At 41.1% G+C, this 15556-nt stretch overlaps 2 protein-coding genes across 3 annotated transcripts; one reads left to right on the top strand and one right to left on the bottom strand.

The window, feature by feature from the left end:
- Positions 1 to 1548: 1548 nt before the first annotated feature.
- LOC129750989 (uncharacterized) lies at positions 1549 to 10535 on the bottom strand. 2 transcript variants are annotated; one of them, XM_055746219.1, is made up of 2 exons: positions 4642 to 10535; positions 1549 to 1684 (listed from the first exon to the last, which is right to left on the bottom strand). In XM_055746219.1, the coding sequence occupies exon 1, from the start codon at positions 6079 to 6081 to the stop codon at positions 4909 to 4911; it is 1173 nt and encodes a 390-aa protein (XP_055602194.1). In that variant the 5' UTR covers positions 6082 to 10535; the 3' UTR covers positions 1549 to 1684; positions 4642 to 4908. Both variants share the same exon structure in this region, with proteins under 2 accessions (XP_055602194.1, XP_055602195.1).
- A 1929-nt stretch (positions 10536 to 12464) lies between these two features.
- On the top strand, positions 12465 to 14669 carry LOC129752832 (uncharacterized). The gene has a single exon (XM_055748613.1). It carries the CDS (start codon positions 12465 to 12467, stop codon positions 14667 to 14669), a length of 2205 nt encoding a protein of 734 aa, XP_055604588.1.
- Positions 14670 to 15556: the final 887 nt, after the last annotated feature.

Genomic DNA, 15556 nt, shown 5'->3' with positions numbered 1-15556 from the left:
TGATTTTTTGATGAAACCACCTGTCACCTCTTCTTCGAACGCTACCTTTTGCAAAAAAAAAAAGAATTCAAAACAGCTAACAGCAGTGGGCATGGTAGCGGAGGAGAAATTGTTTATATTTTTTCTACGTTGTGGGGTGGTAGTCTAAATAATTTTTTCCTTCTTTACTCTGAGGTGTATGACTGAAACACACGCCGCTCTTTGTTTAGAATTCTCTTTCTCCCACTCGGATGCAAATGCTCTCACACTTGCCGTGCGGGTCACTTACAGCTCGTGTAAACTCGGGTAACGAGTGGAGCATGATCAGCGAAAGAGGATTACACTCGGAAGCCGAACTGAAAACAGTGTTGGTTTCTCCCGGCTCTTTGTTGTTTGAGAAGAGCTGACCAACCCTGCTCGTGTTAGTAGCCAACCTTGTCTATTTATATCGGGATTTTCTAGTTATTTCCACACCTTGGTTACACCTATCATGGCCTACCAAAGATTTTTCTATACGGCTGTGGTACAATTATAAACCCATGCATCTTCAAATTTTCAATCAAAAGTTCTTTCTTACAAAAATCTGGATCTTGTCTGATTTTACATAATTTCCAAACATTACCGTTGATAATACTTTAAGATATTTCCTAAAAATTGTTACAGGTATTTTTGTCAATTTTGGAATAAAAGCTGTACCAAATTTTTCCTTGTCATCACCAATCAATCCTATTTTTCGTTCCGATAAGGTCAACTTTCCTCTCAATCTTTTTGTGGATTTCTCAATATTGTTAGTAGAGAAGAATTTTTTTTATCCAGTTCATTGTTTATTGTAAAACTAATAATGTTTTAAAAAGCGAACGTACATACATAAATTCGACATCTTCGATTCAATCGATGAAAGGATAATAAAATTCAATAACTTCTGAAATTTTAACTAAATACACTATCATCACTAATTTGATAAAATTTATTAATCATTTTATTGTTTTTTGTTTTGTTTTTTTGAAGCAGATTATCAAATGATTCCAACATATTATGACACTTTTTACACGAATAAATGGAATGCAGTTTAGCCACATCACTTCTGTTATCATTTACTTTCCCTTGACTCTTTCAAGTGCATTTCTCTTTCGAATGCATCGGGTAGGTACCAACGTTTGTTTGCGTTCGCCCTCAAAGAAACCTGACACTCATGGCAATTACAGGTGTGTTGTGGTCACGAACCCGTATCGTATTACATATTTGCATGTTTGAAATAACTCACCATTCCGGTCTAATGATACGACACCATGCAGCTGGTCGTTTTTAACACACAGCGACAAATGTACCTACCTATATAGGATACCTGTTTCATGTCGTTCTGCTGAATAAACATGAATGAAATCTATGACACGTTAAGTGCCCGTATTAATTTTTGAATCCAATTTGACACTGCAATCTTTTGTTTGCAATCAATATCAATTAATACTAAAAAGAGGGCAAGACTTAAATGAATATCCCAATTTGAAAAAAAAATTAAAAAGTACAAGAAATATTTGAAAAAAAAATGAATTGAACATATTTTCGACAGCTGTTTTCTAGAGAAGTACACAGCAGTACGTTCCGGATGGACAATCGTTGCCTGGTCTTCGTATGGCCGGATTGCAGTTATCCATGCATTCACCTTGATAATCCCGACAGGGCATCGACTGGTTATTGTTTTTTACTGAAATGATACGAGAAAAAATGTTGTTAGTGTCCTATACTGACTACTAGGTGAGTTGTGATCAGTAGCTTAAGATGTTCAACTCTAGTCAGTTTTTTGAGGATAGTTGAAAAATATTGCAATTTACCTATGATTCTTTTTCACTTTTCACGCCTGGTTCCTGAAAATAAATATTTTGAGCCAAAACTTATGTCGATTTCGTTGTTGCTCCAGTACATGAAATCAAACACTCGTAAAATCAAACAACAATATCATTCAACCTTCTTTTTCACAGAGCTATGGTTTTTCTAATGCCTCAACTCCCTTCTCCTCAAGGTACCTACTTATAAAGTTTTCATGAAAATTTCATGATTTCATGAAACACTTTATCTAAAATTCAATCTTTTTGTTATGTGTTATTTTTTCCATAATGGCATGTTTTGCTATCAACATCGGAAGAGGACGTTAAGGAAGTGAAATAGTCAGGTTTCAGATACTGGACAACTTGTGTCATTTGGTTCGAAGACTTACAAATTCGACAGCTTCTGCTGTCTTGCAAAATTCTGCCAATAATATGCAGGATTAAAACCGATTAGAAAATATAATCCATAAATGTACATATATGTACAAATCCATAGGAATCTCCCACTTCTATAGACCAAAATACGTCAGGCCTTCGTATGGAATGAAATACAAATCACAACATAGAAAGCGAGACACTTAATCTATGTTTATCAAATCAAAATATAATTCTTCAATTCATTCTTTTCCGATAGTTGTTTCTCAAAGGAGTACGCAGCAGTGCATTCCCGATGGGCAATCATTGCCTGGTCTTCGTATGGCCGGATTGCAGTCATCCATGCATTCGCCAAGATAATCCCGACAGGGCATCGATTGACTGAAGTTTTTTACTGGAATGAAAAATAGGATGAGGCTGTTAGTGTCCTATACTGAATGCTAGATGAGTTGCACTCAGTATCTTAAGAGGTTTTCAACTCACGAGGTATGTTGGAGATATCGCTAAACGAATGGAAAAATATCGAAACCTAACAACGATTGTTTCCACTTTTCACTCCTGAAATAATCTACGACAATAAACCCATCTCGATTACAGATTTTCTGATATCATAAATCTTTCTTGTTAAATAAAAAGTTCACTGATGTTATAGTTTAAAGTTTTTGAACTCAACTCCATCAACTCTATTTTTTGGTTTTTACTAATAAGATTAGTAAATAAGGGGAGAATGAGAAGACTTGATCCCTGGAATGACTTGATCGCTATACTTCTTTACTAGAATGTTAAAAAAATTAAATTTCTCAAAAGGAACTTCATATTTAAATGGTCGCTAAAAAATCAGATTTTGTCAAACAACTAGAAAACATCGCCTTTAATTATGCAATAAATGTAATAACGCTTATACCACTGACCACACTGACTGGACACTCGATTCCGTTTTCTGGTTAATTTTCCAACAGTACGCAATATCGATTCCAGAGTAGGCTTGTAATCTAGCTCAGTTGGCAAGTCTGTTGTCTCCTGAGCCGATATCCGCGAGTTCGAGCCCAAGAGTAAACATCGAACACAGTTGTACCGGATAAGTTTTTCAATAACGATCCGCCAACTGCAACGTTGATAAAGTCGCGAATGCCATAAAGATGGTAAAACGACTATAATCGAAACAAAAAAAAAAAGATTCCAGAGTGCGCATCGATCGATTTGAAGAAATGCTATCCCAGTTAGGCAATGCCACCCAACTTTAAAATAAAAACAGGCAATGTCTACTATAAAATCGGGCTAAACAGGTACATTTTTCCTACAGGGCATTTTTTGTCAAATTTTTCAGATTTGCCACCTGTCGTCGGTATTGTGAACCTACAAAATCTGACAAAGAAATTAGACAGAAAATTATTGAATTTTTGTTCTAAGTGTCATGTCAGTGTGATCAGTGCTTATACACCACCAATGTTTTGTGTAGGATGGAAGCGAAACGGGGTTAAAAACGCGTCGAACTACTTTCTAAATACAAAACTTTATTGCTGATAGCTTGCTACAAAGCGACTGTACTCCTTGGAGTGAAAAAGCTTACAAGATGAGAACGTCAAAAATTGGCAATGGACCTTTTGTCTTACGGCGAAAATTTAACAGGGTAAGGGCCCTTGAAAAATGGATCACAAGCCTCTTTTAACATTTGACTTTTTTATCGTCCCACCAAAACTTTTTCAATTCATCAACGGGATCAAGCATCGATCTTATTCTAGGAGAATATTTATTGTCCTTCAATTGAATTTTAAGAAAAGTCGCTGGTGATATGTCAGCAAAAAACAGACTTCCGGCAATCTAGTACTTCACATTTCTTTGTCGGAAGTTTGGACTTACGAAGTGAAATTAAGTGCTGACGCAATATTATGGACTTAAAACTTCAAGCTGCACATACGAGTATATAGAACAAAAAGAAAGTAAAAAGGGTTTTTTGATGTTATTACTCAGTCAAAGGTTTGAGTATTTCAAAATTTGATTAATTCAATATTATTAAAGTTTGTTAACACAATTTTCAACCTATTCAAACACCTAGCAAAGATTTGTAGGCTATCTGATAAAAAAGGTATAACGCTATATCGTAGATAGAACCTAGCTAGCTCACGTAATATTTCGTCTCCCTTGTTTATACACCCTTTGGTATTTTCTCTAGAGATGTACCGAATATTCGGTCGGCCGAATATTCGGCGCCGAATACCGTTTAAAAACCGTTAAGCCGAATATTCGGCTCACCGAATAGTTAGGCTTAGTATTCGGCCGAATAGGCCGAATAGGCCGAATATTTATTATTTAAATTTATACAATAACAAACAAATTTTTCAAATAATTTTGGATAATTTATAAAATATCCAAAAGTAAAGTTGAAAGAACTACACAATCATCAAATACTTATGGTTTCAGCAACACATCTCAGGCGTATCTGTGTAACTTTTAGTCGTACCTCTACACGCAACCTCCTCGTAAATCCGTCGATCCGAAACAGGTTGTAGAATCCCAGAATGCAGGTAAGTATGGTGATGTCAGGAACTCACCCGATTCCCGCAAAGCAGTGCCTTGAAAAGTGTACTATGTGGAAGTCCAACCAGCAATGTTGACGATTTTAGTGAAAGAATGATCCTGCAAAATTTAAGACCCGGTAGCGACTTTTGGATGAGAATTAAGGCAATGGACAGGAACTCACCTGATCCAAGCCAGAAAAGGCCTTGGATTAAATTTTGCATGGATCCGGAACGGTTTGGTGGCTGGAGCTTATTTCCCGTTGAACATTTTTGTCTGGTGTTGATTGCGCATCGTTGGTTTGTTTATTTGATTCCTTCCGCGGTGATGCAATCGGCAACAGACAAATCTTAGACACCAGTCGTACACATAAGCCCTTAGGTGTCTGCAGTGTAACAACTCTGGTGACCCCGTCCTTTCCTGGATGAATCTTGGAAATCCTTGCAGTTGGCCAGCGAATCGGAGGTGTAGCTTCATCCTTTAAAACGACTAATTGACCTTCTTGTATCGCCACAGGTAAGTTGCACCATTTTGCCCTTGGTTCTAATGATGCCAAATATTCTAGGTGCCACCTTCGCCAGATGTCTTGGAACAGTTTCTGGGTTTGCTGCCACTTTCTTAGGTAATTGAATGGGACTTCAGTATGATTCTCATCTGGAACAGACTTGAGTGCAGTGCCGACTAAAAAGTGCCCGGGAGTAAGCGGTTCGTAATCTGTAGGATCGTCGCTGAGGGGCACAATTGGACGCGAATTTAAACAGCACTCAATTTGACACAACAGTGTGTCCATGTCATCATATGACAGAGGACGATCTCGAACCACTCGTAGAAAGTGCTTTTGTGCTGAATTTATCGCCGATTCCCACAACCCGCCAAAATGGGAAGCTCTCGGAGGGTTAAAATGCCACCGGATGTTGCACTCAGAGCATTCAGTTTCCACCTCGTCAGCATGTTCGGAGTTGCTTAGCAGACGTTTCAACTCATTCTTCGCACCCAGAAAATTTCGACCATTGTCGCTAAACATGTCGGATGGTTGACCACGACGGGCGACGAAACGTCGCAAGGCCTGCAGGAACTTTGCTGTTGTCAGATCGAACACTAGTTCGATATGTACAGCTTTTGTGCTGAAGCACACAAATATAGCTACGAACGCCTTTGTTGGTGTGGCTCTGCGTTGCGGAGGCTTGAGCCAGATTGGACCCCAGTAGTCAATGCCTGTTTTCGTGAACGGTCGAGTGGCAGTTATGCGTTCCTTTGGCAGCTCAGCCATAAATTGTTCTACCAATTTAGGGCGAGCTCGGACGCACGTTACGCAGCGATGAACGACGGTTTTGGCCAGATTCCTGGCCCCTATTATCCAATACCGAAGACGAAGAATTCCCATGAGCAGTTGTGGTGCCGCATGCAAATGCCGTTGGTGATAGTATTCGACCAGCAAGGTGGAAAAGCGATGATGATAGGGGAGTAGAATTTGGTGCTTGGCATCATAGGTCAACGACGATCTGTCAAGGCGCCCTCCTACGCGTATTAGGTGACTCGAATCCAAGAACGGGGTGAACCATCTTAGGCGAGATTTGATGGGGGCTGGTTTTGATGTTTCAAGGGTTGTAACGTAATCGAAGAACTCCTGCGCTTGTACTAAGCGAATTAGAATGTGTTCGGCATCCCGAACCAAGAACGGAGTTCACCAGTATAGGAAGAGATTCTCCAAGAGGAATTCTACCGGATGGCTTGAAGAGTTCGAAAAAGATGTCGGCCCCCAGAACTACGTCGATAGGATTGCTTTCGTAGAAACCAGGGTCTGCTAACTGTATTCCCTTTGGCACGTCCCATTTTCAGATACTCAATGTGGCGGATGGTAAGTTTAAGGTTAGTTTTGGTAACACAAACAGTTCAACGACAGTAGAGAATTCGGTAACTCGGGAATGTAGGGTAGCCCGAAGTTTACAGCGAGCTTGTACGGATGACTGACCGATGCCGGAGATCGTTAGATGAACCTTGTTGCGTTGAGCCTTGAGTTTTTGTGAAACTGCTTCGGTGATAAAGCTACATTCGCTCCCAGAATCGAGAAGTGCTCTAGCTGGATGGGTATTGCCGAAATCATCAACGAGATTAATGACGGCCGTTGCAAGGAGTACCTTGTGAGAGCGAAATCCAGTAGGAGGCTTTTGAACTGCCGCGGACAGTGACGAAGAACATTCTTCACTGGCTGGAACGGGATCCTTGGTATCAGTTTTCGGTCGGTTAGATTCAAGATGACCGGAGTCCTGGTTGCATAGTTGGCTATGGTGCTTCCCTCGACATTTTCGACAGGTGTTCTTGGACTGACATGTTCTGGCTTGGTGCCCCTTTCGAAGGCAGTTCCGACAGAGTTGCTGGCGACGCACGAGCTTTTCCTTGTCCTCGGTGGTGATTTTCGTGAACACAGAGCATTGATAGAGCGGATGATGTTCAGAACAGGCATGGCATTAACGGAAAGAAACTTGAGTGGCACTATTGCTGACAACTGACGATCGATAAACGGGTTTTTTTTTAAGCAGAAATAGACGAATTATCCAGATTAACGTTGCTGACACTCTGCAGTACCGTAACCCGTCTTTGGAGGAACAGGACCAAATCCGGAAACGTGACGGCCTCATGTACTGACGAAAACTCTTCCCAATCCCTTCGTGTTTTGGTATCAAGGCGAATACTCAGCATGCGGATCAGCAGAACATCCCAATATTCGGTTCTTTCACCCAACTGCTTCAAGATCCGGACGTTGGCTTCGAATTTTTCTACTAGGGAATGGAGATCGGCTGCTGATTCTCGCTTCAAAGGGACAAACTCAAAAAGAGAATCGATGTAGGCTTGCTTGAGACGCGACGGATTCTGGAAGTGCTCTACAAGCAGATTCCAGGCAACGGGATAGTTGTTGGCGCTGAGCCCAATTGTTTGAATTAGTTTTAGTGCATCTCCAGCCAGAGATGACCGTAGATAGTAAAACTTTTGTATGTTCGACAATTCGCTGGAAGAATGCACTAAAGAAATAAACAGGTCGTGGAAATTCAGCCAATTCTCGAGTGTTCCGTTGAATACAGGAAGTTTGACATCTGGTAGGCGAATTTGAGAAGAAGCAGGGAAGTGCGCGCTGGACTGAGAAGATTGGATGCACGGTGGCGGGTTGGTTTTATTCACGGAAAGCAAAAATCCCTTTACACGGTAATATTCCGTTTCAAATTGAGCACGCTGCTTGAGTTGAAAATCGATGACTTCCGGATCGTAAACTTCAGCAGCCTCCAACTCAGCCTGAGTTTTGCAGAAGTCCGCCCATAGGACTCCGAGATTCTCCAGCCGCACCGGCACTTCAACAGACTGGGTATCTTCTCGGAAGTTATTGACGAACACCCTTATGAGGCTGAAGGATGTCTCAATGCTGCGGAGTCTCAACTTGAGCGACTTGATTCTGCGCTCGGTAGCCATCGTGCTGGGTTATCTGGAAAAAGGATTCCCAGCGGAGCACAAAACGTCACACGTAAAGCGTAATAGGAAATATAATAACCTTTTAAAGGCAATTTTGTGCCTTGTATTATTCAATCTCAGGAACAACTTCAACAGGATATCGAATTCCGACAACGTGGTGAGGAACGGAACTTCTTTCAGGAACGGAAAAGTTACGGACGCTCGGAGTTCGACGAGTATCCGGCTCGAAGGACCATATAGTCGTACCTCTACACGCAACCTCCTCGTAAATCCGTCGATCCGAAACAGGTTGTAGAATCCCAGAATGCAGGTAAGTATGGTGATGTCTTTGGTGGCTAACTTGGTTGATGTCTTAAGCAGGTAAGTACGGTTTCTTTTCAGGTTTCTCTCGCACAGATCAGCACAGCAATAGGTAAGTATTCAAACACATATATTTCTTAAATTACTTCCAATTTACTATTTAACTTCTTTTATTTAACTACTAATAACTTCCACTTATCATTAAATTCTTCTCAAAAAATTCACAACATAAACACGAGTTTGTTTTGATGGTTGACGTCTCTGGTGTGTCCCATAGCAGAAAAAAGAGGCCCTTTTCCAATGCGGTGCGCCTTATATAAAGTTGACCTCCCGGAAAAGACTCTTCCCATCTTGATGTTCGTGATGTTCGCTAACGTTATGTACAACTGACAGCATATGACAGCAGCCCACTACTAAAAACCTCATCTTCATGAGCGGGCTTCTCCATTCTACTCATTTTCGGGTTCCACGAACAACTTTCACTGTAGATCGTACAGGAGAATGCTGACTAATATCGCTTTATTCTTTGATAATCGTTTAATCCAGATTTTCGTGATATATCCAGGCTTGCCATTAAATCCAGTAATAGACGAGATAAGCTAAATCTGGGCGAGATGCCCATATATTGTATAAAATTTCCCGGATTTATCCCGGGTTTGTTCAGATTATTTGCTAAATCAAATAAAAAACTCAAATTTCTCTTTGAAAACTTGAAGTTTTGGTGTCCAAAAACAGTTTTTACGAAATTCCAAAATGAAGATATTTTTTTCCTTAATTACGATTTTGATACTGCTGCTGTGATTTAATGAAAACTTTAAATTTAAAGTAATTAACATTCTTTTTCCTCTCGTGTGTTACAAAGCCTAGATTTTATCAGATTTGCCTTTTTTTCATTTTTTATTCAAAAATCGTCCTAAATTGACCGACAATTTAAGGTATGGCAAGCTTAAGGTTAACGATCGTCGTTGTTTTAACAACTATTTTGGAAATATCTTGCGTAAATTCGACCTTCCACTAATTCGTTATCAAATAAGCAATTTCATATTACTCGGCACCTGTTTTGACATGTTATGTCCCAGATTTCAAAGGAACCCAATCTCTTTGTTGATAAACGCCCTAGAAGCGACAACTCATCTGATGTCCTTCCTGGTTGAATAATCGACTCAAAACATGAGGGGCATTAAAATGAAAGAAAAAGAAGGAAATTGAAATAATTGCTTTTATTTTTCATTAAAATCTCTATAAAATATTCGACCGAATATTCGTTTGGCCGAATAGTTGAAAAGGTCAACATTCGGTATTCGGCCGTTCGCCGAATACCACTATTCGGCACGCACATATCTAATCTTCTCATTTCTAGCTTTAGTTTTAAGCTCGCGTTCATTTGTAATTATGTTTTTATGTTGAATAATGTGTCAAATCTTTGCCAACACATAAAAAGGATCTATCTCCATATATGGCGTATCGAGAAAAACAGATTTGAAAAAAATACAACATATTTTAAATCGCTGATTAAAAATCACTTGAAATTTTGCTGTTTATGAAAGACAAACGATTTTTAGAAGCATATGTTAGAATAGAGGAATATCAATTTTCATGAAAAAACGACGCGTTATCGTAGATAGAACCTATACACCCTTTGCTTTTTTTTATTTTAAGCTTTAGTTATAGGCTTGCATTCTTTTGCAACAATGTTTTTATGTTGAATAAAGAGTCAAATTGATTATTTTGAGTTTGTTGGCAGAGTAGTAGCGAAAAATTGGTCCGGAGTAAAGGGTGTATATCAATGTGATGGCAGTTCTGGTTTTAGAATGTTTATAGATCCTTTACTTAAATTGAGTTTTTAATGTAACGGAATATTATTTTCTCACAATGGGTTTTACCGTTAAGTATTGCAAATGATGGCCTATCAAGAGGCACTGAAAATGGTAAGCTTTGCTTCTATAAAGCGATCAATTTGCTGCATAGCTATTTGAAAAGTTGAACTCTGGAAAATGAAGGTTCATTATAAAAAAAAGGTTAAAATAATCTAAATCTAAGAAAACTCAAAGAAATATTTGTAAAGTCGAGTCTTGTTTCAATGATGTACGAGATAAACACAGCATTTTTGAACAAGTAAACAGAAGATCACTTTTAATGAGAAATCGGGCACTAGATCCGAAAATGATAGGGGAGAATGAGGATACTTGATCCCTAAGGATACTTGATTCCTTAGCTATATCTCGAAACTGGAATGTCTTACAAAGATCAAATGTTCTAGAAAAATGTGCCAAAATGAGCAAAATGACAATGTCTGTAGTTTGAAAAATTTTAACAAAATAATTGTTTGAGTATTTGAACTTTGTTTAAAAAATTACACAAAAAGTAACTTGAAGATCTTTTTTCATCACTTTAAAATGTTCCTTACATGGGAAAATTATGAAAAAAATATTGGTTCCAATGTATCAATCGTTCGAGCGTAAAATGAACTTCATAATGCCATATTTTCAAAGTAATGGAAAACTCTCAACTTTTTTTTAGAAAAAGTTTTCTAAAATGTTGATTTTGGGTACAATCGATCCATTAGAGTTGGGTACAATTGATCCCCCTTCCAAATGGCATATTCTTCTTCTGAATGGATCGTTATGATTGCTGAATACGAAATAACTAATATTTATCCAAAAACTGATATTTATCAAACAATTGTCTGAAGAAAAGAGCAAAAGTAATTAATTTTCTCTTAATTATTAAAAAAGCGCCTTTAAGTATGCTGTTCGCACAAATTATAAGATACCGTAGTTTTGGGTGTAATCGCGCCACACCAGATTTCGCCACATCTATTGCGCGCATCCTCTTTGTCGAATCATGTCTACCCTTGGTCAGTTTGTTTGGCTGACCGAACATCCGCACAAAACAGAGGAATAAAAAACTTCACTTGCGAGTAGAAACCCATCGCGCGCAGTACTCTATATCTTTCCTTTGATTACCGTTGGTTGAAATAAAATCATTACAGTTCAACATTGACTTCAGTTTTCAATTTTTGGTAGCACTTTAATAAACGGGTTAAGTGATTCATGCAAATCGAGTGAAGTTCTACATTGTTATCCGAAACCCGAATTTCCGTAAAAACATTTGGTCCTTCGAGAAGCCGGATGACGGGACTCGCTAGTTCCGTATCACCAGTTAACAATAGCGGTGTAGTGCTCTGTGTGAAGAAAACGGACGGACAAAAGACCTACGAAATGCGCGGGCTTGTTTGGCTTGGGTTTGGTTCTATGTGAACTGCAGTGAAAGTGAAAACTTGAACTACCGTGATTGTTAATTGTGGCACTAAATAAGTTCACTGTGGACACATTGCTGTATCGTGATATCTGCTACCGTGTGATCGAACATTTCCCCCAACGTGGGCGAGTGTATGCAGTCCTAATAAAGGACAAATCAAAAGTTCTGTAGTGAAAAGTGAGCCATACTGGCTAAAGAATTTCCCCCCGATCTGTCGCTGTATCATTAAGGAATCCGCCAATAGTTGGCCAAATAAGTGTGTTGTGTGAAAAAACCAACGAGCGCTGTGTGGTTTTTTGATATCCTGTTCTGTGAACAGTTGAAAACTGCTGATTTGAAACCGCAACATAGTAGTTTGTGCTGCATTTCTGGATCCCCAGGAGCTGGTCAATCATCATAACCGACAGCTAAGTATCATTTTTTCTGTTGTGTGTTCGGAGAGTTGGTGGCAGGTCGCTGCAAAAAACACCGCAGTCTGGCATTTTACTGTTTTTGCATTTCTGGATAAAGTGGACAGAATTAGGAACAGCTTTATCCGTGCAACTTAAAGTGGGTCGGTTGTAAAATAATTGCTGACATTGAGTCTTCGGTCAGCGGGGGTGATTGTGTTGAGCTATCATTTTGCGAGACGTCGAGTCGATTTAAGCGGTCTGTCATAACGAAATTCAGTGCAAAACAGTGAAAATAGTGCAAAAGTGAAAGCCTAGCTGAAACTGTGAGAACTGTGCAGTGATTAGTGTAATAATGCGCGACTTGCGAGAGCTTTACAAGTTAGAAAGTAGCCAGTGTCGTGTTTTCGAGACAGTGCGACAGTTTATTGCAAGTGCAAAAAATAGTGCAGTAAGAAGCGAAGTGATCGGCGTACGCATAGAACGCCTGGACGATGCGTTCAAGCAGTTTCAGCTAGTGCGGGCAGATATCGAGCTGCAGACTGACCAGGTGACCGGGGTAGACGATCCTGAGCAGGAGCTGATGCTGATCACCGCACGGGCCGAAGAAAATGACAGCATATCTATGCAGAAAGAGGACGATTACTGCACGATGAAGGGTGAGCTGTTGTACCTCCAATCCTTAGCTCGTCGATCTGAAAATGCTGGACAAGCGCCGAACACCAGTTCCCAGGAGTCGATCGGGTCATCGTCAAGTTTGGCGCGCGTTAAACTGCCCGAGATATCTCTACCAAGCTTTGATGGGCAGATCAAGCTTTGGATAACATTTCGTGATTCTTTTAACAGTCTCATCCATTCTAACAACCATCTTTCGGCGATGGACAAGTTCACCTACCTACGTTCAGCGCTGACAGGAGAAGCGCTTCAGGAGGTGGGCTCGATCGAGATTACGGCAGCCAATTACGAAGTAGCATGGGCTGCTTTAACAAGTCGATATGAGAATCGCAAACTCATAGTCAAAACATATCTCGATGCGCTTTTCAATGCTGAGGTGATGCGCAAAGAGAGCTACGATGAATTAAGTAAACTGATAGGAGATTTTGACAACAATATTCAAATGCTGGCAAAAGTGGGTGAATCATCCGACGGTTGGAGCACTTTGCTGGTGTACATGGCCTGTGCTCGGTTGGACCCGTTAACGTTGGGCCACTGGGAAACGTACCACAATTCCAGAGAAGTACCGAAGTTCAAGGAGTTGATGCGCTTTCTAAAAGATAATTGTTCTGTTCTGCAAACCCTTGCACATCAACCCACTGCTGCTGAATCCCAGGTGAACCAGACGAGCTTCGGAGTAAGCTATCCCAGTTCTCATTTTTCCGCCAAATGTCCATTCTGTGCAGAGGAATTCCATTCAGCTTTCCGATGCGTAAAGTTTTTGAAGTGTACAGTTGAAGAACGTGGCTTTTCAGTGAAGAGGGCTCGACTGTGCCTGAATTGTTTGTCACCCGGTCACATGGCTCGTGTCTGTAGCAGAGGCTCGTGTCATCATTGTGGATCGCGCCATCATTCGTTGCTGCATCCAGACCCTCAATCCTCCGTCTCGCAAATCCATATGAATTCGCCGCCGTCAGTACGTCAAGCTCCACAATCCCCACCACCATCTCCAACATCCCAACCGATCCCTTCCAATAGTCCACATCCCAGACCACAAACTTCATCATCGTTCACAGTTATGCAAATGCCAGACTTCTCTGAAGACATCCATCACACAATTGGACATCCCACACAAACACACACACCACCACGCCAAGTGCTGCTGTCGACGGCAATCGTACGCGTCCAGGACCAGTCTGGAAAATTACGGTCAGCCAGAGCCCTCCTGGACTCCGGCTCCCAGGGCAACTTTATGAGCTCTTCGTTCTGCCAACGTTTAGGACTTCAGAGTTCCTCCGAGTGTCATATCGTTCAAGGGATTGGTGGTTCAACAACAGTCTCGACGAAGCAGGTGGTGGCATCCGTTCTTCCCCGTGTATCGGGAATTTCCTCGTTTAGCTCTTCGATAACATTTCATGTTCTTCCTGAGATTTCGAATACCGTCTCAGCCTGTCGTGTGTCTGTAAGCAGTTTGCCAAATAGTTTGATACTTGCTGATCCCAATTATGGTGAGCCCGGGCAAATAGACCTTATTATTGGTGCCGAGGTCTTCTTCGATTTGCTCTCCAATGGTCGCTTCAAAGTGTCCGATGATGGTCCTAGGTTCCAAAACTCCGTTTTTGGCTGGATTATATCAGGCACGGTTCCAGAGCAGAAAATGAAAAGCATTATTCGTGTCGGCGGCCGGTGGCAACATGTACCAGCCTCGTTAAAAAGGAAGCATCTGATCAACCACAGCAAACATTGTTCGTTATCAAAGAGAAGACCGAAACACAGTCACCATCAATTTCACCAAACAAAAGACGAGTTTAGTAGACGCGTTCAGATGATTAGCAATACACCAGTTTCTGCTCAGTCAGAGAACTCAACCTTCCCCGTTTATGTTACTACCAACCGTTGCTGCTAGATAACGCTGTTCTCCTGGTTCGTCGTTTGTGCACGCGTTGATGTTAATCCAGTGCAATATCCAGTTCGTCGCTGAGTCCACACCTATCATCTATCGCAGTCAGTAATCGTGCCTTCCTTGGGGACACATTGATAAAAACTCCGATCAACGATAATCGTCCAGTTTCTCCGTTTCATCTGTTGCGAGTGTGCAACCAGACGATGCTAGTCTGAGCAGGGATCCAGCACCAAAGCCTTCAGGGGTGACGCGGTTGCGATCGGACGGGTCGGACCTGTCACCCCACCGCTAACCTTCGTTAAGTACCCATCCATTACGAAAGTCCATTACGGACACTTATCCGTTCCTCCATCACAGGTTGCGGATCATCGTGCTGGAATTCCCTTTCCTGTATCCATCCTGAGCCCGTCTAACGAAACAACAGTTATAGCAGTAGCAGCGGCAGTAGCCTAATCATCGTCATCACTACGAAGTCTTCATTGCTTCCGGTGAAGACCGATAGTAAACTTAGCCTAGTTAAGCAGTTTTCCCAGCCTTTCAGTTGCAAGAGTGCAACCAGACGCCATTAGTCTGACCAGAGATCCAGCTCTAAAGTAATCGGGGGTGACGCGGTTGCGATCGGACGGGTCGGACCTGTCACCCCACTGCAGCCATCCGATAAGTACCCTTCAAATTCAACGTCCAATTCGGACATTGACTCGTTTCTTCTCTCAGGTTGCGGTGCGTCGAAGTGAGATTTCGCGGCCTGTAAACAAGTTGCAGTCAGCGCAGTATCAACCATCGTAGTATACAACAGACAGCCGTGTGGTTTTCAATAGTGCAGATTTGAAGTAGATAGTTTTTTGAAATTCCCTAGTATTTCAAGGCGGCCGGTATGTTCGCACAAATTA

This window comes from Uranotaenia lowii, chromosome 3 (genome assembly GCF_029784155.1).
Source record: "Uranotaenia lowii strain MFRU-FL chromosome 3, ASM2978415v1, whole genome shotgun sequence".
NCBI classification, from domain to species: domain Eukaryota; kingdom Metazoa; phylum Arthropoda; class Insecta; order Diptera; family Culicidae; genus Uranotaenia; species Uranotaenia lowii.
Note: the sequence above shows the minus strand (reverse complement) of the source record. Positions and strands in the feature narration are given on the sequence as shown.

Coding starts and splice junctions, on each gene's coding strand:
- LOC129750989 (XM_055746219.1), bottom strand. CDS start 6,081: ATGGGAATTCTTCGTCTTCGGTATTGGATAATAGGGGCCAGGAATCTG.
- LOC129752832 (XM_055748613.1), top strand. CDS start 12,465: ATGCGCGACTTGCGAGAGCTTTACAAGTTAGAAAGTAGCCAGTGTCGT.